Genomic DNA, 26,809 nt, shown 5'->3' with positions numbered 1-26,809 from the left:
GTCCACTGACCAGTAAATCCCTTCCTCTTGTAACCAAGCTCGCGCAAACCACACCACCAACTCCCTCAGTGTCAATTTCCTCCTTACCCAGGAAAGCCAATAGTCCTGCAGGCCATGTCACTGGCAAGTCTGACGAGTCCTCTCCTGCCTGGGATTCCTCCGATGCATCCTTGAGTGTAATGCCTACTGCTGCTGGCGCTGCTGTTGTTGCTGCTGGGAGTTGATCGTCATCCCAGAGGGGAAGTCGTAAGACCACTTGTACTACTTCCAGTAAGCAATTGACTGTCCAACAGTCCTTTGCGAGGAAGATGAAATATCACAGCAGTCATCCTGTTGCAAAGCGGATAACTGAGGCCTTGACAACTATGTTGGTGTTAGACGTGCGTCCAGTATCCGCCGTTAGTTCACGGGGAACTAGACAATTGCTTGAGGTAGTGTGCCCCCGTTACCAAATACCATCTAGGTTCCACTTCTCTAGGCAGGCGATACCTAGAATGTACACGGACGTCAGAAAAAGAGTCACCAGTGTCCTAAAAAATGCAGTTGTACCCAATGTCCACTTAACCACGGACATGTGGACAAGTGGAGCAGGGCAGACTCAGGACTACATGACTATGACAGCCCACTGGGTAGATGTATTGCCTCCCGCTGCAAGAACAGCAGCGGCGGCACCAGTAGCAGCATCTCGCAAACGCCAACTCGTTCCTAGGCAGGCTACGCTTTGTATCACAGCTTTCCAGAATACGCACACAGCTGAAAACCTCTTACGGCAACTGAGGAAGATCATCGCAGAATGGCTTACCCCAATTGGACTCTCCTGGGGATTTGTGGCATCGGACAACGCCAGCAATATTGTGCGTGTATTACATCTGGGCAAATTCCAGCACGTCCCATGTTTTGCACATACCTTGAATTTGGTGGTGCAGAATTATTTAAAAAACGACAGGGGCGTGCAAGAGATGCTGTCGGTGGCCAGAAGAATTGCGGGCCACTTTCGGTGTACAGGCACCGCGTACAGAAGACTGGAGCACCACCAAAAACACCTGAACCTGCCCTGCCATCATCTGAAGCAAGAGGTGGTAACGAGGTGGAATTCAACCCTCTATATGCTTCAGAGGATGGAGGAGCAGCAAAAGGCCATTCAAGCCTATACATCTGGCCACGATATAGGAGGTGGAATGCACCTGTCTCAAGCGCAGTGGAGAATGATTTCAACGTTGTGCAAGGTTCTGCAACCTTTTGAACTTGCCACACGTGAAGTCAGTTCAGACACTGCCAGCCTGAGTCAGGTCATTCCCCTCATCAGGCTTTTGCAGAAGAAGCTGGAGGCATTGAAGGAGGAGCTAAAACAGAGCGATTCCGCTAGGCATGTGGGACTTGTGGATGGAGCCCTTCATTCGCTTAACCAGGATTCACGGGTGGTCAATCTGTTGAAATCAGAGCACTACATTTTGGCCACCGTGCTCAATCCTAGATTTAAAACCTACGTTGGATCTCTCTTTCCGGCAGACACAAGTCTGCAGAGGTTCAAAGAACTGCTGGTGAGAAAATTGTCAAGTCAAGCGGAACGCGACCCGTCAACATCTCCTCCTTCACATTCTCCCGCAACTGGGGGTGCGAGGAAAAGGCTACGAATTCCGAGCCCACCCGCTGGCGGTGATGCAGGGCAGTCTGGAGCGACTGCTGATGCTGACATCTGGTCCGGACTGAAGGACCTGCCAACGATTACTGACATGTCGTCTACTGTCACTGCATATGATTCTCTCACCATTGAAAGAATGGTGGAGGATTATATGAGTGACCGCATCCAAGTAGGCACATCAGACAGTCCGTACGTATACTGGCAGGAAAAAGAGGCAATTTGGAGGCCCTTGCACAAACTGGCTTTATTCTACCTAAGTTGCCCTCCCTCCAGTGTGTACTCCGAAAGAGTGTTTAATGCCGCCGCTCACCTTGTCAGCAATCGGCGTACGAGGTTACTTCCAGAAAATGTGGAGAAGATGATGTTCATTAAAATGAATTATAATCAATTCCTCCTTGGAGACATTCACCAGCAGCAATTGCCTCCAGAAAGTACACGGGGACCTGAGATGGTGGATTGCAGTGGGGACGAATTAATAATCTGTGAGGAGGGGGATGTACACAGTGAAAGGGGTGATGAATCGGACGATGATGATGAGGTGGACATCTTGCCTCTGAAGAGCCAGTTTGTGCAAGGAGAGATTGATTGCTTCTTTTTTGGTGGGGGCCCAAACCAACCAGTCATTTCAGTCACAGTCGTGTGGCAGACCCTGTCACCGAAATGATGGGTTCGTTAAAGTGTGCATGTCCTGTTTTTACAACATAAGGGTGGGTGGGAGGTCCCAAGGACAATTCCATCTTGCACCTCTTTTTTCTTTCTTTTTTCTTTGCGTCATGTGCTGTTTGGAGAGTATTTTTTGGAAGGGCCATCCTGCGTGACACTGCAGTGCCACTCCTAGATGGGCCAGGTGTTTGTGTCGGCCACTAGGGTCGCTTAGCTTAGTCGTCACACAGCTACCTCATTGCGCCTCTTTTTTTCTTTGCGTCATGTGCTGTTTGGGGAGTATTTTTTGGAAGGGCCATCCTGCGTGAAACTGCAGTGCCACTCCTAGATGGGCCAGGTGTTTGTGTCGGCCACTAGGGTCGCTTAGCTTAGTCGTCACACAGCTACCTCATTGCGCCTCTTTTTTTCTTTGCGTCATGTGCTGTTTGGGGAGTATTTTTTTGAAAGTGCCATCCTGCGTGACACTGCAGTGCCACTCCTAGATGGGCCAGGTGTTTGTGTCGGCCACTAGGGTCGCTTAGCTTAGTCGTCACACAGCTACCTCATTGCGCCTCTTTTTTTCTTTGCGTCATGTGCTGTTTGGGGAGTATTTTTTGGAAGGGCCATCCTGCGTGACACTGCAGTGCCACTCCTAGATGGGCCAGGTGTTTGTGTCGGCCACTTGGGTCGCTTAGCTTAGTCACACAACGACTTTGGTGCAGCTCTTTTTTTCTTTGCATCATGTGCTGTTTGGGGACTATTTTTTTAAGTGCCATCCTGTCTGACACTGCAGTGCCACTCCTAGATGGGCCAGGTGTTTGTGTCGGCCACTTGTGTCGCTTAGCTTAGTCACACAGCGACCTTGGTGCGCCTCTTTTTTTCTTTGCATCATGTGCTGTTTGGGGACTATTTTTTTGAAGTGCCATCCTGCCTGACACTGCAGTGCCACTCCTAGATGGGCCAGGTGTTTGTGTCGGCCACTTGTGTCGCTTAGCTTAGCCATCCAGCGACCTCGGTGCAAATTTTAGGTCTAAAAATAATATTGTGAGGTGTGAGGTGTTCAGAATAGACTGAAAATGAGTGGAAATTATGGTTATTGAGGTTAATAATACTATGGGATCAAAATGACCCCCAAATTCTACGATTTAAGCTGTTTTTTAGGGTTTTTTGTAAAAAACACCCGAATCCAAAACACACCCGAACCCGACAAAAAAAATTCGGTGAGGTTTTGCCAAAACGCGTTCGAACCCAAAACACGGCCACGGAACCGAACCCAAAACCAAAACACAAAACCCGAAAAATTTCAGGTGCACATCACTATTTATAATTGTAATTATTTTTCATTTTATATGTAATAAATTGGATACAAAAGTATATGCGCTCTCTGATAATATATTATCCTTTTTGTGCAATCCTGAAACAGGCCTGTAGGCCACACACTCCAGTCAAAACTACTCTGTCATATTAGAGAGACAAGCATTCTGAGCATGTTATCATGGAAAAGGAATCTTTATACATGTACTGGGGCTGGTGCAGAGCTGGCAGAAAGGATATAATTTACTCAAAAGAAAAGTACATAAAAAAAGCATATTTCTGCCCGTAGAGATGCATCATCATTATTCCTAAACCGTAGGCTCTCACAAGCAGGCCCATCTGAATTGTATCCCACCTGTGTGAGTAATGCTACTTCAAAAGAGTGCTGGCATAACACACACCTACAGTATCCAAACACTTCTCTTATTTCCTATACTTACTCATCACATACCGTTACCACCTCATGCAGACAGCACAGACACTCCTGAAAGTCATCCAATAACATCATAACATTATCCAAAGCAATAATGTATAACCATACAGAAGAAAGTACAAAAATAGGGATGAGGTCGTATAAAGTGAGGTTGTCCCAAAATGTACAATAGTAAAGATGAAAAGAATAAAGGTAATTCTAAGAATAATCTATATAATAAAATCAAGTGCTAATAAGAGAAATATACACATGAGGAAGGAAAGAAAAAGAAAATCCAGTCAGCACCTGACAACATCTACCAGTCACATATGTCATAAACAGTAGATCAGCAGTTATTTAATACTCTCTTTTGTAGAGTGGAATCAGGACTGTTTCTAGACAACACGGCTCCCATTGCGAACAGTAAAAATGCCCTCCCCCCGTGAAGATTTAAAACTGTAGCACACCGATAAACATATGCGCTGCAGAAAGGGGGCATGGCCTCATGGCACGTGGTGTGGTCTCGCAAAAGACTACCTTACACCCCAGTTTTGAACCCTGTATCCCCAGACATTGGCCAAGACCTGAATCAAAATACACACAGTGGCCTCCACAGGAAAAAATACAACACACTGACCAACATAGGAAAACTTCCAAACTCATTGGCCCCCACAGAAGAAAGATAAATATAGCACTTTACACCTGCCCCCCTTCCACCCACTCCTGTACATACACATACACGCACCCAACACCCTTGCATGTCATTCCCCCAACCCCCCTCTGTTTTTACCGGCCATGAAGGCTCACACAGTGACATAGCAGGCTAACCCCACCTTTCAAAAGAACATGAAGGCCCATATAGTAGGCTGCATAGATCAACCACCACACCCAGTACTCTCTCCCCTTTCCCTTTCTTGCAACATGAAGAAGATACTGGCTGGCCCACAGTGACACATGACTATCGCAGAATGATATAATAAACCTCACCTGGCTGCTGCTTCCATATAATCATACTTACAGTGGCATTAGCCGCCCCATCTGGCCCAATCAGGTAGTGGCACACTGTTGGCTTGCACAGTCACTGCAAAGGCAGCTGACTGCAGACTAGTGGAGTAGGTCCCTGAGCCAAGATGGGATGGCCAACTGATGTTACAGTGCTGTTGTGGCCGCCTGCCTTCTTCACCAAAACTTCGGCATCACTCTCCAGTGCCCAACGCACTCCTCAAAGAGGTACCTGCTCCTCATCTGCGCCCCAGCAGGCCTGTAATATAGCACGACTCCATAATGTGACAGCAGCGTCATGCTAGGTTACTTACCAGGAATCGGCATGCATTCCATAGGCAGGAGCTGGGGCCGGTGCTAGGGTGTTTGGCGCCCCCTGCAAACTATAAATTTGCGCCCTCCCATACTTTACAAAGGGACAGCGCATGTTGAAAAAGGGGTGTGGTCTCACAAGGGAGGGGCGTGGCCACACAATAGTACCCCTATTTAAAATTCCCCCCAGTAGTGGCGCTGCTTACACACAACACCCCACAGTTGTAGCTCAGCTAACACATATCGCCCCAGTAGTAGCGGCGCTTACACATAACGTCCCAGTAGTAGCGCCACTTACATGTTACGCCAAAGTAGTAGCGCCACTTACACGTAACAAACCCAGTAGTAGCGCAGCTTACACGTAACGCACACCAGCCAACAGCAGTAGGGAGGCCAGGCGCAACAGTGGGGATGCAGAGCAGGGAGAGCGCCTCCCAAGCCTGGTGCCTACCTGCACTGCATCCCTTTGCTGAGCGGGTAGCGCCGGGCCTGGAAGGAGCTAGTCTTCTGCTTTATTTCATTCACAGTTCTGGTTATTGCAAAAATATCAAATATAACGAATGGTATTAAACCATAGTTTTACAGTGAAAAGGGTCATGTTGACTGGTTTGAGGATAATAACTGGTGCTTTCTGTACACGGTAATTACTTCAAGAAAGCCTGAAATGAAAAGTATTCATGATTGCACACATTCGCCCTAAGCAAAGTGTGTTAGTTAGAGGTCCTGATTTCTTCTGATGCTTCCAGCAAGGTACTGTAGATAATTAGGCAGACATGCCGTTAGAGACTGTGCCTTCTACAGATGGCACAGAAAGAATTTGCATTACAGATCTCTGTGCTTCTCCCAAAGTGACAAATGGGGTCATGTTAGAGGTTTTATTTTTACTGTTGTTTTTAATGCGATTCAATAAATAAACTTGCCTGAGGGTTTTCTTCTCAGCTGCCTGAGCTATTGTAGAATTACTGTATGCTTTGATAGCTGTACTAATTATGCTACCGCTGTGACTGTGAGGCCAGGACTACTGTATGTCTTCAAAGTTCCTTTGTAATGTAGAAAGTTCTGTCTCCGTCATCTCATTTATTGTTTTCTCCCAAGCTATTAAATGCTTTCAATTATGTGTAGATAAGTCCAATACCTTCAGGTACTGTATGTGCACATCACCCTGCCTAGCAGGTGATAAGTAGCATATGAAATCATTTCTATGGCTACATCATAACTGAGAAACGGCTTTCTACAATGCTTAGATGCTTTATTACCAGCATAAATTGCTGGCTTTCATCTTACTTGTATATCTGAAGGGCCCCATACACTAGAACGATATGTCTAGAGGCTGAAGTCGGGCCGATTTCCCTTGAACTCTCCCGGGAGCTACCCGGGAGTGTTTGCATACGATTCCAAACTATTTGGTACAATGTGACTTTTTGGAGCATGCTATACATCACATAGGATATGTCAAGCGCCTACATATCGCATGGGATGTATAGCATGCATTCACAGGTACCATCAGATACATCTGACGGGCTGGATTAGGGTGCTTCAAACTTCCTACTATAGATCACAAGCGATATATCGTGAGCGCAAAAACCACCGTTCGATTCCATACAATTCCACTTAATCACGACAAATAATGAGTGCAGCACCAACAACTTGGAGGAGTCGACCCGACGCTAACGGGGCCGCGCATCGGATTAGATCAGATTGGATACACAACAAAAATGCATGATTTCACCCAATATATAGTCCCGAGTGACCAAACTGAGCTGAAATTGAGCAAAATCGTTCTAGTGTATGGGGCCCATTATACTATAAACATGATGCTCTTTAATATATAAAAAACAACAAGCTATTTAATTTGAATGTATAGAGGATGAGAAAGGCTCTATGCCATAGGTATTGTAAGAATGGGATGTAGTTATGTGACCGGCGGTCAGGTGATCGCTGGCCACAATACCGACACCGGGTTCCCGCTCCCTCACAATCTCAACAGTTGGCATGCTGACTAATCAGTGACTATTCCCACTCATGGGAATAGAACCTGTGACGAGCCTACAAGGGGCTTCGTTGCGCTCGCCTTCCTAGCTGGGCATCTAAAAACCGTTATCGGTATGGTGACCGGCGGTCATTCGAACCCAACCCATAAGAATTGAGTAATGCATTGTCCATCAGGCCCATAATAGCTGTCATCATACAGCAGGGCCCTCCGATACCTGTGCCAGTAGTTTTGTCCCAGCAATGGAGCCAATTCTCTGGTGATGTGTTTGGAAAGATGGTGATTACACAGAAGAGGCCGAGGGCAATGTCTCTCGTACAGTGCAAAAGTCTTGTGCTGACCCCATATTTCTGATACATTATAAAAAAAATGGCACAGTTGGGTGCAAGAATTAAGGAGTCACCACAGGACACTGGCTAATCTCTCACCACACACTCTGTATCCATTATAGGTATGCCACAGTGCTATGCCCATTGTAGCGCAATGCTTTGGCATAAGCATGTTTGTTATCAAGGTTAGTAAGACTAGAGAAGACTGTCAGAGCCAAATTTGAGGTCACAGTGATATAAGCATAAAAGTCCTCGCACTGCGGAATAGTTTTCTGATTTCAGATCTGAAAAATACGGTTCTAAATATATGCAAGTATGAGTTTTTTCTTTGATGTTGTGTAATATGTTCTACATGAAAGGAAAATTACTGATCTAATTAAAAAGTAAGTGGGAATTAAAAAAATGTTAATTGCTGAAGCAATTCTTATAGCAAAGTATCTTTTATTTTGCTTTAACAAGTCGCAGAAGATAAATATAACATACAGATATCCAAAGCATAGCAGGCAGAACTAGGAATGGGGTAGAACCTTTTCCAAATGAACAGCTGGATGAGAGCTTTAAAATAATTTCAGTCGTTGAAAATATCTTGGGCACTGTCCAGTCAGCCATTGGAAAATTGAAACTGATTTTAACAACCAGCATGCTGCCTCTTTCCGCAAACATTTTCCTAATTAAAATCTATTACCAAATTTACAGAAATGAATTTTAATATATTCCACCATTCGAATATTTCTCCTTCTAGGGGACTCCTCCTGGGTGTTCTAGAGAACTCTGCTTGCCCCAAATGTAATCAAACTTCTGCAAATCTTTATCATTGTCTTTGGGCTTCCCCTTTTTTTAAAAGATTATGGGCCTAATTCAGATCTGATCGCATCAGCAAACGTTGCTAGCTAATGGACAAAACCATGTGCACTGCAGGGGGCAGATATAACGTGCAGAGAGAGTTAGATTTGGGTGAGTTATATTGTTTCTGTGCAGGGTAAATACTGACTGTTTTCTTTTTACACTGCAATTTAGATTTCAGTTTGAACACACCCCACACAAATCTAACGCTCTCTGCACATGTTATATCTGCCCCCCTGCAGTGCACATTGGGGGTAATTCAGAGATGATCGCAGCAGCAAATTTGTTAGCAGTTGGGCAAAACCATGTGCATTGCAGGGAAGGGGCAGATATATTTATTATATTATGTGCAGAGAGAGTTAGATTTGCGTGGGTTATATTGTTTCTGTGCATGGTAAATACTGGCTGCTTTATTTTTACACTGCAATTTAGATTCCAGTTTGAACACACCCCACCCAAATCTAACTCTCTCTGCACATGTTATATCTGCCCCCCCTGCAGTGCACATGGTTTTTCCCAACTGCTAAATTATACCCCTTTCACACCGCACAAATAACCCGGTATCGACCCGGCATATTGCCGGGTCGACAAGGGTCGGCGTGCGGTGTGAAAGGGGCATAGCCGCAATCACGGGTTGTCTAACCCGACAATTCAACCCAGGAATAAAGCAGTGTTAGACCCGGGTTGAATACCGGGTCTGTAGCTGCTTAAACGGGCTCCCGGGTCGATGCGTCCCAGGACCCGTTTACTACAGCAGGGAGAGGCGGCGCGGAGATGATCTCCCAGCGTCGCCTCTACCTCCGCCCCCGCTACCGGTTCCGCCCCCGCTGCTATGGCAACCCGCCCGGCATATTGCCGGGTCGGGGAAGCCTGCAGCAGCTGCCAATGCTGGATCCCACCCGGGAAGGACCCGTTTCCAAGTCCCGGGTGGGATCCGGCATTGGCAGTGTGAAAGGGGTATAATTTGGTGCTACGATCAGATCTGAATTAGGCCCTTTGGCTGAACCTATTATGATGCATATGCTTTAATAAAAAGATTGAAAAAAAAAAAAAAGATTTTGGCTGAGAGTTAGGCGTTTTACTTCTACATTTAGTTAATTATGCACCGCTCACTCCGGAGTGGGCCATTTTTGGCCTTCTACCTCTAGATATTAGAGTTCCAAGAGATGTTTGAAAATTGTTGTTGCAATTTCATCAGCTGCCTGTAAAACTATTTTACAATTATGTATACAGACTATCCCACCAACTCTACAAATGTTTAAAGAGAAACTCTTTTTTTATTTTCCATATGGATAGGTTTTTAGGCATCTCCTCAGAAAGAGACCTGAACTAAGAAGTTCTTTGCAACTTATAGAGGTTCTGCTGATTTCTACTAAAGAAACTATGGGGGTCATTCTGAGTTGATCGCTAGCTGACGTTCGCAGCGTAGCGATCAGTGAAGAAAACAACTAATCTGCGCATGCATATGCTCCGCAATGCGCACGCACGCCGTACGGGTACAAAGTCCATTGTGGTTTTGCACTGGCTCTAGCGACGATTCCAATCGCACAGCCGGCCGCAAGGAGATTGACAGAAAGTGGGCGTTTCTGGGTGTCAACTGACCGTTTTCAGGTAGTGCTTAGAAAAACACAGGCTTGGCAGAAAAAACGCAGGCATAGCTGGGTGTTCGCTGGGCGGGTGTGTGACGTCAAAAGCTGTCCCTCCGTCGTTAGAATCAACACACACGAAGAGTAACTACAGGGCTACCCTTGTTTTGCACAAAACCATTTTGTAGGCGCTCTGCTGCACAAGCGTTCGCACTTCTGTAAAGCTAAAATACACTCCCCAGTGGGCGGTGACAATGCGTTTGCACGGCTGCTAAAAACTGCTAGCGAGCGATCAACTCGGAATGACCCCCTATATCTCTATGTTTTCGTAACACTTTGTTGTATGAGACCTGTATTTTTTTTAAATGCCCCCCATTTTCTCTTTGACTTTTTATATTGCTAGACTTGGTTTCAGATTCCTATTACCTAACATGTGCGTCAGTACAGTGAATCCATTTCTATCTTGTGTTTTTTGTTTTACTTTGATGTTCTATGTTGTTATGGATTCTGATAGACCTGTTCATATATTGCTAAGCTGAAACTTAAATTACTAGTTTATTGTCACATGTTGAAGCTTCAATAAAATAAAATAAATTAAATCTATTACCAGCCCAAGCATGCTTTATTTGCCTGATCCATATAGAATTTTCAGCACTTTGCAAACTGGTTTCAAAAGGAGATATTGATATTTTTAGTTGCTTTGTGATACAACTTAGGGGGGTAATTCAGACCTGATTGCTAGGCTGCGCAAGCGTATGTACCGCAATGCGCAGACGCGACAGGCCACATCAATGGGGATCGCCGGTTAGTGACGGGATGGTGTGAAAATTCCGAACGCACCAATGATCGCAAGGTGATTGACAGGAAGAGGCCATCTGTGGGTGGCAACTGACCATTTTCAAGGAGGGACTCTGCGTTTTGAGGGAGGGTTTCTGACGTCAGCTCTGGCCCCGATCATCCCAGCGGCTGAGTAAGGCCTGGGCTGAGCAGAGACTGCACAAACTGATGTCTGTGCCACTCTCCAGCAACAACGATCGCACACCTGCACACACACCATACCCCCCCCCCCCCCTTCCCTCTGTAGGCGGTGACTACCTGATCGCAGGGATGCAAAAAACTCACCCTACCAATCAGGTCTAAATTACACCCTTAGTCTGGTTGATGTCCTATTGCAGCCTCAGCTGGTTTTGGTAGTTACACTCAGTATCGGACTGGGGAAAGAAGGATCCACCAGGGGAATACAGTGGTAGGACCCATGCTTAGGGGTGTAGCCAGCCTCCAGAGGGGGTGTACCTACCCAACACTGAGGCTTGGCTAACCATTAGAGAGTTTATGGTCTGGGCCCCTTTAGAAGTATATTCCATACAAGATAATTTATGGTAGAAAATGCACCGTAGTCCTGTCCTGTGCAGTCATTGGCGTTTCTATAATGGGTGCAATGTGTGTGGTGCAGGCCCCTGGGTCCTGGGGGGGGCCACACCGCACTCATTTAAATACTTACCTTACCGGAGTCCAGTGGCAGGTGCAGCAATCGCGATGGAAACGGCCACCAAAATGGCCACCGCGCATGTGCCCCCTGTCATTTAGAAAAATATTTATTTTATTTTATTCAAGTGCAGCAACACAGTGCGCAAAGACGCTCATTGGTATGGGGTGGGGTCAAGGGGGCACCAGTCAGTGTTGTGGGTGCAGTGTGCTGCCGATTGCTAAACCCTCAACATGCTGCAGCCCCACCTCTGCATCTGCCACTGGCAAGGAAGTCCAGGAACAGAATATTTTGTCCCTCCTGGAATGGGTCATGTTGGAAGGTATGAAATTATGTTGGGTAATTTTGGGAGGGATGTGTCTGTAAACGGGAAAGTCTTGATTCATTTTTGAAGGATTCTAGCATGGAGGCCATCTCGAACGGAGAAGTGAGTTTCATAGAGTTGGTGCTAAAAGCTTGAGTGACCCCCAGATGAATTACAGGAGTAGACTTTTATTGGTTGCTATGGGCAACATCTCCACTTCTATAAACCCACACTTTAGTAAATATACCCCTAAGCATCAGGAAGTGGTTTACAGAATACACTAGTAATAGATACTAGTCCGTAATTTGGAGGTCCTAAAGTAATGTGCAACCATATGAATTTATTTTTAAACAGTGAATTTCTATATGAAACTGTCCTTTCCATTAACATGGTTTTAACTGTAAAAGGGCATATTGTATTGAATATATATAGAGTTAACTTACAGTTCCTAGTGCTCCTAAAGTCCTGAATGTGAAATGATGAAGGTCGGTATCCAATTAGCCGCGATAGTGTAGTGGCCAGGAAAACTGAGTGTTTTCAAGGTTTTTTTCACTGTTATCCAATTACCTCATATGAAAAACATTTGTTTTTCATGTGAAAATACATAGGTCCCGCAAAAAGCCGGGGACTTATGTATTTTCACTGTACTTTTCGCGTAAAAAATGGTCACTTATCGGCTTGACCTGTCTGAGGCAGGCAAAACCAATTCCTGTTAAGTGCTGGAATCTGGGGAAAATTGACAGTTATTGGGATTAATAGCCCCTGGCAAACCAATTAGCTGTGGTAAATTACCTCAGCTAATTGCATACCTCTCTAAGTGCATAAATAAATAGGCAGCACTTCATTCATAATGACAACAGAAACTACTACTATGTTCCAACATGACAATGATCCAAAACACAAGGCCAAGTTGACCTGTCATTGGCTACAGCAGAATAAAGTGAAGGTTCTGGAGTGGCCAGGGCCGGCTCCAGGCCTACTAGCACCCTGAGCGAGAAAATGTAAAAGCGCCCCCCCCCCCCCCCCCCATGTGCGCGCCGAAGATGCGCTCCCGGAAAAGTGGGTGTGGCCTCTGGAAAAGTGGGCGTATCCTCGTAACTTCATATCATCAAACTATAAATATATTTTCACACAATTAGCAGCCTTACACATAGCCACAGTAGTGTTCCTTACACACAATGTCTCCAGTATAGTGCCAGATACACATAATGTGCAGTGCCAGATAGACATGACATGCCCCCCAGCAGTGCCAGCTACACATGACATGCCCCGCAGCAGTGCCAGCTACACATGACATGCCCCGCAGCAGTGCCAGCTACACATGACATGCCCCCCAGCAGTGCCAGCTACACATGACATGCCCCCCAGCAGTGCCAGCTACACATGATAGTGTTCACTTTTTAGGGCATGGTGCTGATCACAGGGAGGGCACATTTTTAAGTTAGGAGGGCAAAATGATGTACATACTGCTTGTTGTTCCCATACCTATATGTCAAAGCATGGACAGTGCGCGCCGAAGGCGCGCAGCAAAAATTAAGGGGAGTTACTTCGTGGGGAAGGTACGTGGCCACATAATAGTGTCAATTTGCATTACACCACACAGTAGTGCAGCTAATACACACTGCACCAGGTAGAACCTCCTAGACACTTTGCGCCAGGCACAGCACTGAGACACATTGCACCAGGGAGAGCACTGAGACACATTGCCTAGCCACAGACGCCTAGCGAGAACACTACATGACATGCCCCCCAGCAGTGCCAGCTACACGTGACATGCCCCCCAGCAGTGCCAGCTACACGTGACATGCTCCCCAGCAGTGCCAGCTACACGTGACATGCCCCCCAGCAGTGCCAGCTACACGTGACATGCCCCCCCAGCAGTGCCAGCTACACGTGACATGCCCCCCAGCAGTGCCAGCTACATAAATGGCCACACAGTGCCAGTTATGCACCCACAGTTCAGATACATAAATGCCCCCAAAGTGCCAGATACATAAATGCCCCCACAGTGCAGATATGCCCCCACAGTGCCAGATACATAAATGCCCCCACAGTGCCAGATACATAAGTGCCCCCACAGTGCCAGATATAAAAATGCCCACAGTGCCAGATATGTCCCCACAGTGCCAGATATAAAAATGCCCACACAGTGCCAGATATGTCCCCACAGTGCCAGATATAAAAATGCCCCCACAGTGCCAGATATGCCCCCACAGGGCCAGATACATAAATGCCCCCAGTGCCAGATACATAAATGCCCACACATTGCCAGATGCATAAATGCCCCCAGTGCCAGATGCATAAGTGCCCACACAGTGCCAGATACATTATTGCCCACCACAGTGTCAGATACATGAATGCCCCCAGTGCCAGATATGCCCCCACAGTGCCAGATACCTTAATGCCCCCAGTGCCAGATATGCCCCCACAGTGAGAGATACCTTAATGCCCCCAGTGCCAGATATGCCCCCACAGTGCCAGATACATTAAATGCCCCCAGTGCCAGATATGCCCCCACAGTGCCAGATAAATAAATGCCCCCCACAGTGCCAGATAAATAAATGCCCCCCAGCGCCAGATAAATAAATGCCCCTCACAGTGCCAGATAAATAAATGCCCCCACAGTGCCAGATAAATAAGTGCCCCCACAGTGCAGATATACCCCCACAGTGCCAGATACATAAATGCCCCCACAGTGCCGATATGCCCCCACAGTGCCAGATACAGAAATGCCCCCACAGTGCCAGATACAGAAATGCCCCCACAGTGCAGATACATAAATGCCCCCACAGCGCAGATATACCCCCACAGTGCCAGAAATGCCCCCACAGTGCCAGATACATTAATGCCCCCTCACAGTGCACAGATATATGTCCCCCCCCGCAGTGCCAGATAAATGAATGCCCCCCACAGTGCCAGATAAATGAATGCCCCCCACAGTGCCAGATAAATGCCCCCCACAGTGCCACATATGCCCCCAGTACCTGCTGTGCCGAGGGAGGGGGAGTGCTGCTGGGAGTGCTGCTGTGCGCGCCTCTGCGGCCGCTGTCTGTGCTGTCTGCCGCTGTCTGTGCGCGCTGTGCGGCGCCAGTGTCTGACATCAGACGCCAGCGCCGCATAGCGCACACAGCAGCGGCGCACACAGCGGGAGCCGGGAGGACAGCAGGGGAGATCAGGGCCGGCTCCAGGCTCCGACATGGCGGCATCAGCGCGCGGCGCCCTTTAAGGGTGGCGCCCTGCGCGGCCGCTCGAGTCGAACATGCCTCGAGCCGGCCCTGGGAGTGGCCATCTCAGTCTCCTGACCTCAATATCATTGAGCCACTGTGGGGAGATCTCAAACGTGCAGTTCATGCAAAACAGCCCAAGAATTTACAGGAACTGGAGGCTTTTTGCCAAGAAGAATGGGCAGCTTTACCATCTGAGAAAATAAAGAGCCTCATCCACAACTACCACAAAAGACTTCAAGCTGTCATTGATGTTAAAGGGGGCAATACACGGTATTAAGAACTGGGGTATGTAAACTTTTGATCAGGGTCATATGGGTAGTTTCTGTTGTCATTATGATTTAAAAAGAGTAAACACAGTTGTTTGACAATAAATGGCTTCACCCAACCACTAACCATGAGTGAAAGAAAGGTTTGTGAGTTATCATTCATATTCTCTGACAAATGGCCAGAAAATCACAAATTCTGCTAGGGTATGTAAACTTAAGAGCACAACTGTATATGCAGTAAAAAATAAAGTGCTCTCCATAAAATGTATTTAACTTTTGTCAGATTTTCAATTAATTTTTTCTTGATTGTTTGTTTGACCCTTTACACATGCCCATTGGGAAATCAATCTGCAATGCGTTGCTTATTGACAGCTGAAGAGAATCAATAACAGCATAAATTAAATACATGTCTGTATTCTGCCCTGGAATAGTTAAACATTCGCTTCAAGAGCTGCAGCTGACTTCAGGTGAAAACAACAAGACAGTCACATGACCTAGTATACATCTGTGCTAAACTAGCATAACCACTCCTACACAATGCTTTTTCTTTGTCTTTAATTAAATTTAATATTAAGTTAATGCAACAGCAAAACAGAAAAGATTAAACTGTTAATTATAGATCACTGACTAAATATATGTGACTTTTTTCAGAAGTGTAATTTTGGAATAAATAATATTTTTAAGAGGAAATCTATAAATTAATTTATTTCATTTGGGGCATTTTTATTTTGTATAATTGATCTCCAAATGCGATTGTGGTATTGCTGGCAGTGTAGAGTGTTAGGTGTATATTTATGAATGGTAGACGAGCCATAAATAAGGCAAAATCCTCCATTATGGTATGGCCATGTCTGGCAATAGTTATCAATGTATGTTATTATTACAGGTATTGTCCTTTATTTATATGGGGCAGCAAGGGGTCCACCGTGCCTTACATGGTACATAAACAGAACAGTATGTACAAAACAATAAAATAAGATTATGGTCAGAGAGAGGGAATATCACAATGGTAAGTGAAGACCAGATCAAGTGAGTGTCCACTAACATGGGTGAGGAGGTCCACTGAGAAAGACCAAATGATGATGTGAAGGTCAGAAGTGGAGTCTAAAGGCAGAGGGGTCAGTGGGGACATTGATAGGGATATTGAAGTCATCTTGAAAAGGGAGGGAAGTTGTGAAGAAAAGAAGTGGGGGAGCCAAGAAGTTGTCAATGAATTTGGAGATATGGCTTGGGGGCAGATAGATGACAGCAACTTGTAAGTGAACAAGAAGAGGCAAATAGCATTAAACTCAAAGGAAGAGAATGAAAGGGATGGTTCTGAGGGTATGAGTTGGAAGGAGCAGGAGTGCAATAGAAGGACCCTTACACCTACACCATGTCAACCCCTAGGGCAGGGGATATATACGAGAAGGTGAGTCCACCAGAGAAGACAGTAATGGTAGAAGTGTTATCTGAAGCAGGGCCAGCCCCTGGTCTACCTGTGCGAGAGTTTTCAGAGCCCCCCTGCTGTAACAATAAAAAAAAACATACACACATTGGTCCCCACAGAAGATTTTAAAAAAACACTGGCTACACCAGGGATAAAGACACACATTGGCCCTGGTAAGGAAAAACAATGCACACACTGCCTTTATACTTAATGCCAACTGCTACAATGGCATTAGCAGAACAGGCATCGCTCAGACTCTGTGATATCACCTTCCTGTGCTGCAGGCAGAAACATAAGTAGGTGATAATTATTCTGCACTGACCTGAGGGAGCAGCGGCCCAACCATGTATACAGCAAGGGGGCCCAGCAATGTACACAGCAGGAGGTCAGCCACATATTCTGACTCTGTGTGACATAGAGGAGGGCCTCAGCCAATCAGGAGCCCTCTCCCATGTAGGGGGAAGAGAGAAGAGCCAATCACAGCTCCTGGTAGACATTGATCTGCTGGAGTCACAGTGGCAGAGTGGGCCAGCCAGTGACGAACTGATAGTGATGTCACCGGTGCCAGACCCAGGTGATCTTGCAGCTGCTGGTGGCTGGCGATCAGCACCAGTTAGCAGTCCCAGTGGCGGCAGCTGAACTGCTGTGGCCATATGGTGTGATGCCCCTTTTCGACTGCACTGGTGTGAAATCCAGGTTTCAGTGATAACAAGTAGATTTTGAGAGTTGGAGATGAAAAGATCATGAATGGGGACCAGTTGGTTCCAGACAGATCTGGCATTTCAAAAGGGGAAAGGATATGGAGAGCGTTAAGGGGAGATGTGCATGAGATGATTAGGGTTGCTGTAGCATGGAGGTAAGATTGATTTGGAACAAGGAAATTAAGTAAGCTTTGGAATGGTGCAGGCTCTTGATTGAGGAAGAGCAACTGCAGATGGTGGACAAAATGTAAATTTAGTGTGACGTGAGCAAAGGTAAGGAAAGAAGCAGGGCTTACTGGTGAGGTAGCAGGACCATGGTGGAAGAGAGGTTATTAAAAATGTTGTAATGGGAGAAGATGGGAGACTACCAGAAGGGAGAACCGTAGACAGAGGAGTGGAGAGAGAAGGAGACTAGAAATTATTTAGCCACTAATTGTGTGTATTGGTGGGGCCAAGTTTGAAAGAAAGAGGGACATGGTGTAGATGAGGGAAATGGATGCTGGTTGAATATCTGTAACAATGGAGAGTGTGAGATACATAAACAGAGCAGTTCAAATATCAATAATGAAGATAGAAAGAACATATACGTATGTATATATACATATATGTGATGTATCACAAATGTGAGTGAAGTGTATTCGTACCTGGGGTTCGGTCGTGCCCGTCGTCAGCTGAATCCACTTCTTGATGATGTTGAGGCCAGTAACGGTTCTTCGCGTCACCTGTATAACTAAGGCAAAAGGACAAGGAGAACCCCGGGAAGACAAAACCCAAACACGTTATACTCAAGGATCACCATGCATATGAACAGTGACAACCATTTATTGAACGGAAAAATACTAGTCACCACTGTAAATCTATTCTGGTTATCCGCGTCTCCCCGCTCCCATGTGATGTGGCCCCATCTCTCCTGCTGCCGCTGGCTGGCTGCCTTGCGCTCCGGCCAGCCGCAGAACTCCCCCTTTGCGCACACCCGGCGGGTCCTCCTCTTCGCCCCACGCCGCGCTTAGCTCAGCCACATGTCATGTCTCCCCTTCTCCTCCCACGCGGCGGTGCTCTCTCCTCTCCCTCACGCCACACAAGTCTCCTCCTTTCTCCGCGTGCCCTCCTGAGCCAATCACACGGATCCCTGGTCTTTCCGCTCCCATAGATCTGGCCGGACTGCCCTGGGTCTCAGTGCCACACAGCTCAGCCCTCTCCCTTTGGGCTGTTGTTAGGCAATCAAGTAAGGGACTTAACCCTTACAGTGCCCCTTTTAATCAGTCTCTTTGGCAGCATTAACTGCAATGGGGGGGGGGGGGGGGGGGGGGAACTAGTGTGCAGCAGGGTACCCCAGACATGAGTATCAAATATATATATTTTTTTTTATTTAAATGGTGTGGTCACAAATACCACTGGCACTGCGGATATATGAGTGCCGTGGGTTCTAGCCTATTGTTTATACCTGTAAGTATGTATATGTATGTATGTATATATATATATATATATATATATATATATATATAGTTGTGCTCATAAGTTTACATACCCTAGCAGAATTTGTGATTTTCTGGCCATTTGTCAGAGAATATGAATGATAACTCACAAACTTTTCTTTCACTCATGGTTAGTGGTTGGGTGAAGCCATTTATTGTCAAACAACTGTGTTTACTCTTTTTAAATCATAATGACAATAAAAACTACCCAAATGACCCTGATCAAAAGTTTACATACCCCAGTTCTTAATACCGTGTATTGCCCCCTTTAACATTAATGACAGCTTGAAGTCTTTTGTGTTAGTTGTGGATGAGGCTCTTTATTTTCTCAGATGGTAAAGCTGCCCATTCTTCTTGTCAGTTCCTGTAAATTATTGGGCTGTCTTGCATGAACTGCATGTTTGAGATCTCCCCAGAGTGGCTCAATGATATTGAGGTCAGGAGACTGAGATGGCCAATCCAGAACCTTCACTTTATTCTGCTGTAGCCAATGACAAGTCGACTTGGCCTTGTGTTTTGGATCATTGTCATGTTGGAACGTTCAAGTACGTCCCATGCGCAGCTTCTGGGCTGATGAGTGCAAATTTTCAACCATTATTTTCTGATAACATGCTGCATCCATCTTGCCATCAATTTTGACCAAGTTTCCAGTGCCTTTGTAGCTCACACATCCCCAAAACATCAGCGATCCACCTCAGCGATCCACCTCCGTGTTTCACAGTAGGAATGGTGTACCTTTCATCATAGGCCTTGTTGACTCCTCTCCAAATGTAACGTTTATGGTTGTGGCCAAAAAGTTCTATTTTGGTCTCATCACTCCAAATGACTTTGTTCCAGAAGTTTTGAGGCTTGTCTCTGTGCTGTTTGGAGTATAGTAAGCGGGATGCTTTGTGGCATTTGCGTAGTAATGGCTTTCTTCTGGCGACTCGACCATGCAGCCCATTTTTCTTCAAATGCCTTCTTATTGTGCCTCTTGAAACAACCACACCACTTTTTTCAGAGAGTCCTGTATTTCAGCTGAAGTTATTTGTGGATTTTTCTTTGCATCCCGAACAATTTTCCTGGCAGTTTTGGCTGAAATTTCTGTTGCAAATTAAAGTTTGGAGTAACTTGTTGGGTGCTGGAAAGTTTTATGGGCCGCCTTGGAAACACTCAGGGGTTTCCCTTTTTCCCTCATATAAACGTATGCGAAAGTGTGGAAGGTGTAACCTGGGGGCATGCTTTCAGTGGCTTGGTGCAAACATAATTAATAATGGTTCACTTTGAGTTGTCAAAGGTTAATACCTTCAATGAATATCATGAAATAATATAAAAATATAAATTTTAATAAAACAAGAATCGTATTAACGAGGTAGCGAAGGAGCCGCAGGTGGTACAAATGGCAGGGTGGTCCAGACTTCACCCGGCTCTGGCTCCTAAGCTTACCAATGAAGGTCCATCCACAAATGTCCTGGTCCCAAACGTGCAAATGTCCAATAGCCAACACGTTTCGAGATATATAATCTCTTCCTCAGGGCTTGGAGAAACCTCTTGATCAAGCATTGCAACAGCGTATACATCAAATGAATGTGATAATTTGATTAAAGCTTTTTTCATTTGCTAATATTAATTTCAATATTTTTATTTGACAAATATTTTTTTTTGTCTTATTTCATACAATTATTTAAGTCATTTTTATAAATTAGTGGAACTGAAATCCCAAGTATAGGCTTTCAGTTCCAATGTGAATGTCAAATTACACATCTTAAAAATTTAGATAGTTGTCCTTATAGGGTGTGTGAGGGGGCGGGATGTAGGGGGAGGTATTGTGACTGGTGGTCTCCTGACCGCCAATCACATAACTACATCCCTTCGGGTACTGCAGCATGCTTTGGCAGGAAACCTGTCTGTTAGCCAGTAGGGACCAATGAGCCAGACTAAGCCTTACAAATATTTTTTATGTTCTCTCTCTAGGAATGGTGATGCTACAGAAGGACAACGGAAGTAAGGACTTGGTACAATTGTAGGACTTCACGAAGAAAAAATAATCTGGTGGCGTAAAATCAGAAACTTTATAACTGTGTTATCCAGAGTAATACATCATAGGTCAAGAGATGCCATGGAGGATGAATAACATTACCTCTTTCTTTACCACCTTCAGATCTCCTTCTGTGCTGTAGAGAACGATGGGTCTGTCATCATCAACAATGGAGAGTAATTGAGGAAATGCAACAAATTATCATGATGGTTCTCTGCGTAATGATGATATTATTATTTTAAACTTCAACTCATTGATAGTGTTGGTCAACTTTCACACAATCCTACAGCACTAGATGATACCTATACATTGGTGACAAGTGACAATGATTTAGGCCTTCACAATTTACCCACAGGTCACAAGAAAAAGTGATTGTTACCTGAAGTTCCAAATTGGAGGAATCGGTTCCTTCAGCAATCACCTAAGATGCTCTGTGATAACTATACTGTACAAGTCCTGTATATGTAGTGTTGCCCTGAACTAACACTCTGCTATTAAGGTCTAAAGGATGGCGTTTAAATTTAATGTGGAATGAGTTCAAATATTCCCTGAAACTATGGAAAGCCCTGGTTGCAGAAGTTATGGACCAGCTAATCTCACCATCTACAGGGTCAAACTGAATAGCTCCAACTCCAGCTCTGAGTTCATTGGTGTCCAGCTGATACAGTCCTACAAACTGCTCATCATACCATGCTATACTCTGGTGGTACTGATTGGCATATTTGGGAACTACCTTCTACTGTACGTCATCTGGAGAACCAAGAAGATGCACAATGTCACTAATTTCTTTATTGGAAACTTGGCTTTCTCTGACATGCTCATGTGTGCAACCTGTGTGCCCTTCACTCTCGCCTATGCTTTCAACTCCCAGGGTTGGGTTTTCGGAAAATTCATGTGTTACTTTGTGTTTCTGATACAGCCGGTAACCGTTTATGTGTCCGTTTTCACCTTGACGGCCATTGCTGTGGACAGGTAATCTTCCCTTATTTTTTATTTTATGCTACAGATGCAAAATCTTTGAAATAGCTACATATTTATGAGAATTGCTGAGAGTAGTGTCATATTGGTACTTTCTGCACTGGCATATATTAGAAATGGGAAGCCATTATTTTTTTCAGCTGTTATGTCTGCACATAGCCTACAGTATCATGCAGGTAACTGTCATAGAAGCGCAGGACAACAAGTGAAAATGGTTATATAAGAGAAAACTTTACTCGGCTAGTTATGCTAACAGTTTTCATTGACACCATTTCAGTTACTGTAGGTAATATCAGGTTTCCTTATTTTAAAAGATTCTTCACCTTCATGCAAGATATGATGCTGTACGTGATCAAAAGACAATGCTAGGAACTGTGAATTGCATGAAGAATTAGTACAATGCTGCCATCATACTGTATGACCAGTGGATCCTATGGTTCTCTAACTACTGCAATTTGGTGACACATAGGTTAGAGGGCTAAACACAGCTTATTCAGCTATGAAATACAGAGGCGATTGATCAGGGTTTGGTTGAATTTAACTTATCAGAACCTAGTTAATGACTTATATCTTGGCAAATCTAAGAGTCTATTGAGATTTAATTCACCTATGAACTTGTGAACCTAGCTACATCACAATTCTGGATGCACTGCCTTATTACTTTCTGATATTACAACATCTATTTTAGTGTATATTTGACATTCAGCTTGTTCTATGTAGTATTATTATTATTATTAGCCTTTATTTATATGGCGCCACAAGGAAACCACAGCGCCCAATCACAGAGTACATAAACAAAATAATCAAAACAGGAAAATAGTGACTTACAGTTGAAGACAATATAGGACAAGTACAGGGTAAATACACATAGCTACAGCAGCAGATGACACTAACATAAGTATCAGGGTGGCAGAAAACCATGGGATTTGGTGCCGTTGAAGACGGTTTAAGTAAGCACATGAGGGTTGAGGACCCTGCTCATGAGAGCTTATATTCTAAAGTGTAGGGGCAGGCAAACCAGGGTGACACAGATGGGGTAGATGGTGAGCGTGTAAAATAGGGTTAGGATGAGATTAGGTAAAGATGTGGGTTTTCAGAGCTCAGTTGAAGTTTTGTAGAGAGGTGGAGAGTCTGAGGGGGAGAGGTAGAGAATTCCAGAGAAAGAGGGCAGCACGTGAGAAATCTTGAAGGTGGGAGTGGGAGGAAATAATCAGTAGGCAGGAGAGGCGGTGTGCATTAGCGGAGCAAAGAGGATGGATGGGAGTATAGAGGGAGATAAGGTCAAAGATGTAAATGGGAGAGGAGTGGGAGAGGGCTTTGTAAGTGAGTGTGAGAAGTTTGAATTGGATTCTGAAAGGAAAGGGAAGCCAATGAAGGGATTTTAGGAGAGGGGAGATGGACATAGTGCATTTGGTGAGGAAGATGAGCTGGGCTGCAGCATTGAGGATAGATCGGAGTGGAGAGAGGCATTTGTCAGGGATGGAGATTACAGTAGTCTAGTCTGGAAATGACCAGTGAGTGGATAATGGTCTTAGTAGCATCCTGGGTGAGAAAGGGTCTGATCCTGGAAATATTTTTTAGATAAAAATGGCAGGTTTGTGAGAGGTACTGAATGTGTGGAAATAGTAGTGCCATAGTAGTGATAATAAAAATATGGGATGTGATGTTGTGCGGGAGGTTGGGAAGATGAGCAGCTCAGTCTTAGACATGTTAAGTTTAAGAAAGCACTTGGACATAGCAGAGAGACAGTTGACGATCAAAGTAAGGAAAGCAGGGGAGAGGTCAGTGGAGGAAAGGTAGATTTGAGTATCATCAGCATAGAGATAGTATTGGAAGTTAAAAGAGCTTATGAGTTCACCTAAAGAGGTTGTATAGAGAGAGAAAAGGAGAGGACTAAAAACAGAACCTGTGGGGAAACCTACAGTTAGTGGAAGTGGGGGGGGGGGGAGGGGGGGGAGTCATGAGAGGAGACAGAGAGGAATGCTTAGAGATGTAGGAGGATAGCCAGAAAGGCCAGTATCACGCAGACCAATGGAGTGAAGGATTTGCAGACAGAGAGGGTGGTCCACACTGTGAAAAGCAGCAGAGAGGTCAAGAAGAATAAGCAGAGAATAGTGGCCCTTAGATTTGGCAGCATGGAGGTCATTAGAAACTTTTGTGAGGGCAGTTTCAGTGAAGTGGAGAGAATGGAAACCAGACTGGAAAGGGTCAAGCAGTGAGTGGGAGGAAAGAAAGGCAGTTAGGCGATTGTAGACAATACGCTCAAGGAGTTTGGAGGCAAAAGGGAGGAGAGAGATGGGTTTGTATTTGGAGAAAGTGTTTGGATCAAGGGTAGGTTTTTTAGGAATAGGGGAGATGAGTGCATGCTTGAAGGCAGAGGGGACGGTGCATGATGAGAGGGGGGATTGAGGAAGTGGGCAAGATGGGAACAGGCAGAAGAAGAGAGGTAGTGAAGGAGGTGGGAGGGGATAGGGTCAAGTGCGGAGGTCGTGTGGGAGGAGGAACGGATGAGGGCATCACTTCCTCACCAGATACATGGGAGAAAGATGTCAGAGTTGGTGAGAGGGATGGGAAGGGGTGGTAAGGGATAAATAAGAGGTGGCTGGTTGCTGATGGTCTGGTGGAATGTGATGTCCTGACATATGGAGTCAATCTTAGATGTGAAATAAGTGAAAAGTGAAGAGAAGACAGTGAGGATGTAGAGTTTTATGAAGATTTTAAATATATTGTATTGATTCTATTATATAATATAATTGTTATTTAATAGGGCATTTCATTGCATATGAACTTATGACATATATTTAACATATTATTTAAAGTATAATTGATGCCCCAATGCTGCTTTTAGAAGAATAACTTTATTAACAGTGTTATTAAATATATTATACTAGTTATCAAGTTGACAGACACCAGGGTTGGATTTTAGGGGGGTGGTCGCTATTCACACAGGAGCTGCCGGGTTCATGAAGTCCTGCTGCCGGGGCTGTGTCATGCTGAGTGTGTGAGTGTGTTTGTGTGTGGGTGTGTGTGGGTGTGTGTGGGTGGGTGGGTAGCATTAGCCTTTTATAAATATAGATGCTGTATATCTGCAATGAACAAGCTATAATGATGCTGCACTATATACACCGGTACTGGCCCATGTAAGCTCACCAGTCCCCGCATAGCTCCTGGCCAGTCTGGGGGTAGATGTCACCAGAAGCTGGCCGGAGGAGTCTAAGCATGGCCTGTGCTGGGTGTGGGAGGGGTGAGCACAGGACCCCACCCCTCTGCCAGAGCACAGTATATATAAAGCAGCTGAGCCAGATTATCTGCCTCTTTCTCAAATGCATTATCTGCAGCCCCGGCACTGGCCCCCTCCTCCTCCCAGTCACTGCACTGCTCTCCTCAAACAGGGTCTCATCCCTTCCTCCTGGACTGATTCACCTTCTCCCCCCACTGGTAAGTGAGATAATATGTAGGATAATATTTTATAGAAATGCATCATCCTGGTGCTGGCGTTTTTCTTCTACTATGTAGTGACATTAAACTGTCGGTGGCAATACACTGGTGGCAGATTACATACAATCAGAAAGGCAGTGGTTGGCCCCACCCATTGCTACACAATGTGCAATTACTGGCATTATGAAGTGAGGGGGGCAAGAGACAGGGCCACGATGATGCAATTCAGCAGCAACCACAACATCAGCCGCCAAGACTGCCCACTTTTGCTCTGTAAAATAGTGGCTAAGGGTGGGTGGTGGACGGCTCCGGGAGACTTTACAACTCTTCCAGCTGGTTAGGGAGCACCATCCGATATTTGGGAGCACTCCAGGACAGTATGCAAGTGTACATTAAATAAAACTGCTTGATCTTGAACCACAGTGCCAACTTTGAGACGAGGTCAAGATAGTTTCCATACAATTTGCAAATAGGTTTTTAGACATATTTCTGGGTAAACCAACCCGGTTTTGCCTTTTAAAATATTGCTGCTTTAAATCCACAGGCTTAATCGCCAACATCGCATCCATTTATGGAAATCGCACTCTATGCACCCCTGTGTTGGTAGTACTTGGTAGATGAGGTCACATTTCTAATTACAATTTTCAAGAAATGACAAAGAATAGTTTACAGATGGCGGATTAATTGGTATATTTATATCAGGTTTGTATGTGTTTTGTTGCTGATCATATGCTTTAAAACATATTCTACAAAATAATTTTAAAAATACAGATTTGTTGCAGTATAATTGTTTCTCTAATGTATAATTTGCAACTTATAACTTTACAGAAGTCTATTCTGAACTAATTTGCATATTGTCACTGAGAAGTATAAAGCTCTCCCTAACTTCTTTTCATTGTTGCAGTAATGTGTTTTTAAAAGTCATTAATATTTCTATGTCATCAAATGTATCATTCCTAAAGCAGTACAAAACTCTGCAGTGCAGGGCATCAGAGCTTACAATCTACAGGAGGAGAGCAGTAGTGAGACAATGGGCCTGATTCAGAGGTGGCTGGATATGAGGCCATGGTTGTATCTTTTGGCGGTCACCCATCTGACTGTGACTATATGCAAATGCGGCTACAAAACCCTTCCATAGCATACGTCTGCGTATATGAATGTTCAAGGTATGAGACTTCCACTTTGAGTGTCTGTAGACACTGTAATACCACCTGGTGCATCTTTAGGTGCCACCATCAGGCGCATCATCAACTCTTGCTCCAACCCTATGGCAGGTGCAAAGCTTCCATCTGAGTAGAGTCTCCATAGAGAACAATAGAGTGTTTTTATTTTATAAAATGTCACACTCACATACACTTGCATTATTGAAACATATTTCTTAGCTGTTCTCTAATAACAATTGTGAACAACTGTGAA

At 45.0% G+C, this 26,809-nt stretch overlaps 1 protein-coding gene across 2 annotated transcripts in view; it reads left to right on the top strand.

The window, feature by feature from the left end:
- LOC134931776 (prolactin-releasing peptide receptor-like) overlaps positions 1-26,809 on the top strand; it is a 382,361-nt gene that overhangs the window by 164,083 nt on the left and 191,469 nt on the right. For both annotated transcript variants that reach the window (XM_063925461.1, XM_063925460.1), the window contains exon 2: positions 20,914-21,949. In XM_063925461.1, the coding sequence (XP_063781531.1) occupies positions 21,534-21,949 (416 nt within the window). In that variant the 5' untranslated portion in view covers positions 20,914-21,533. The remainder of the gene's footprint in view (positions 1-20,913; positions 21,950-26,809) is intronic.

The sequence above is a fragment of the Pseudophryne corroboree genome, chromosome 6 (genome assembly GCF_028390025.1).
Source record: "Pseudophryne corroboree isolate aPseCor3 chromosome 6, aPseCor3.hap2, whole genome shotgun sequence".
Classification (NCBI taxonomy): domain Eukaryota; kingdom Metazoa; phylum Chordata; class Amphibia; order Anura; family Myobatrachidae; genus Pseudophryne; species Pseudophryne corroboree.
Note: the sequence above shows the minus strand (reverse complement) of the source record. Positions and strands in the feature narration are given on the sequence as shown.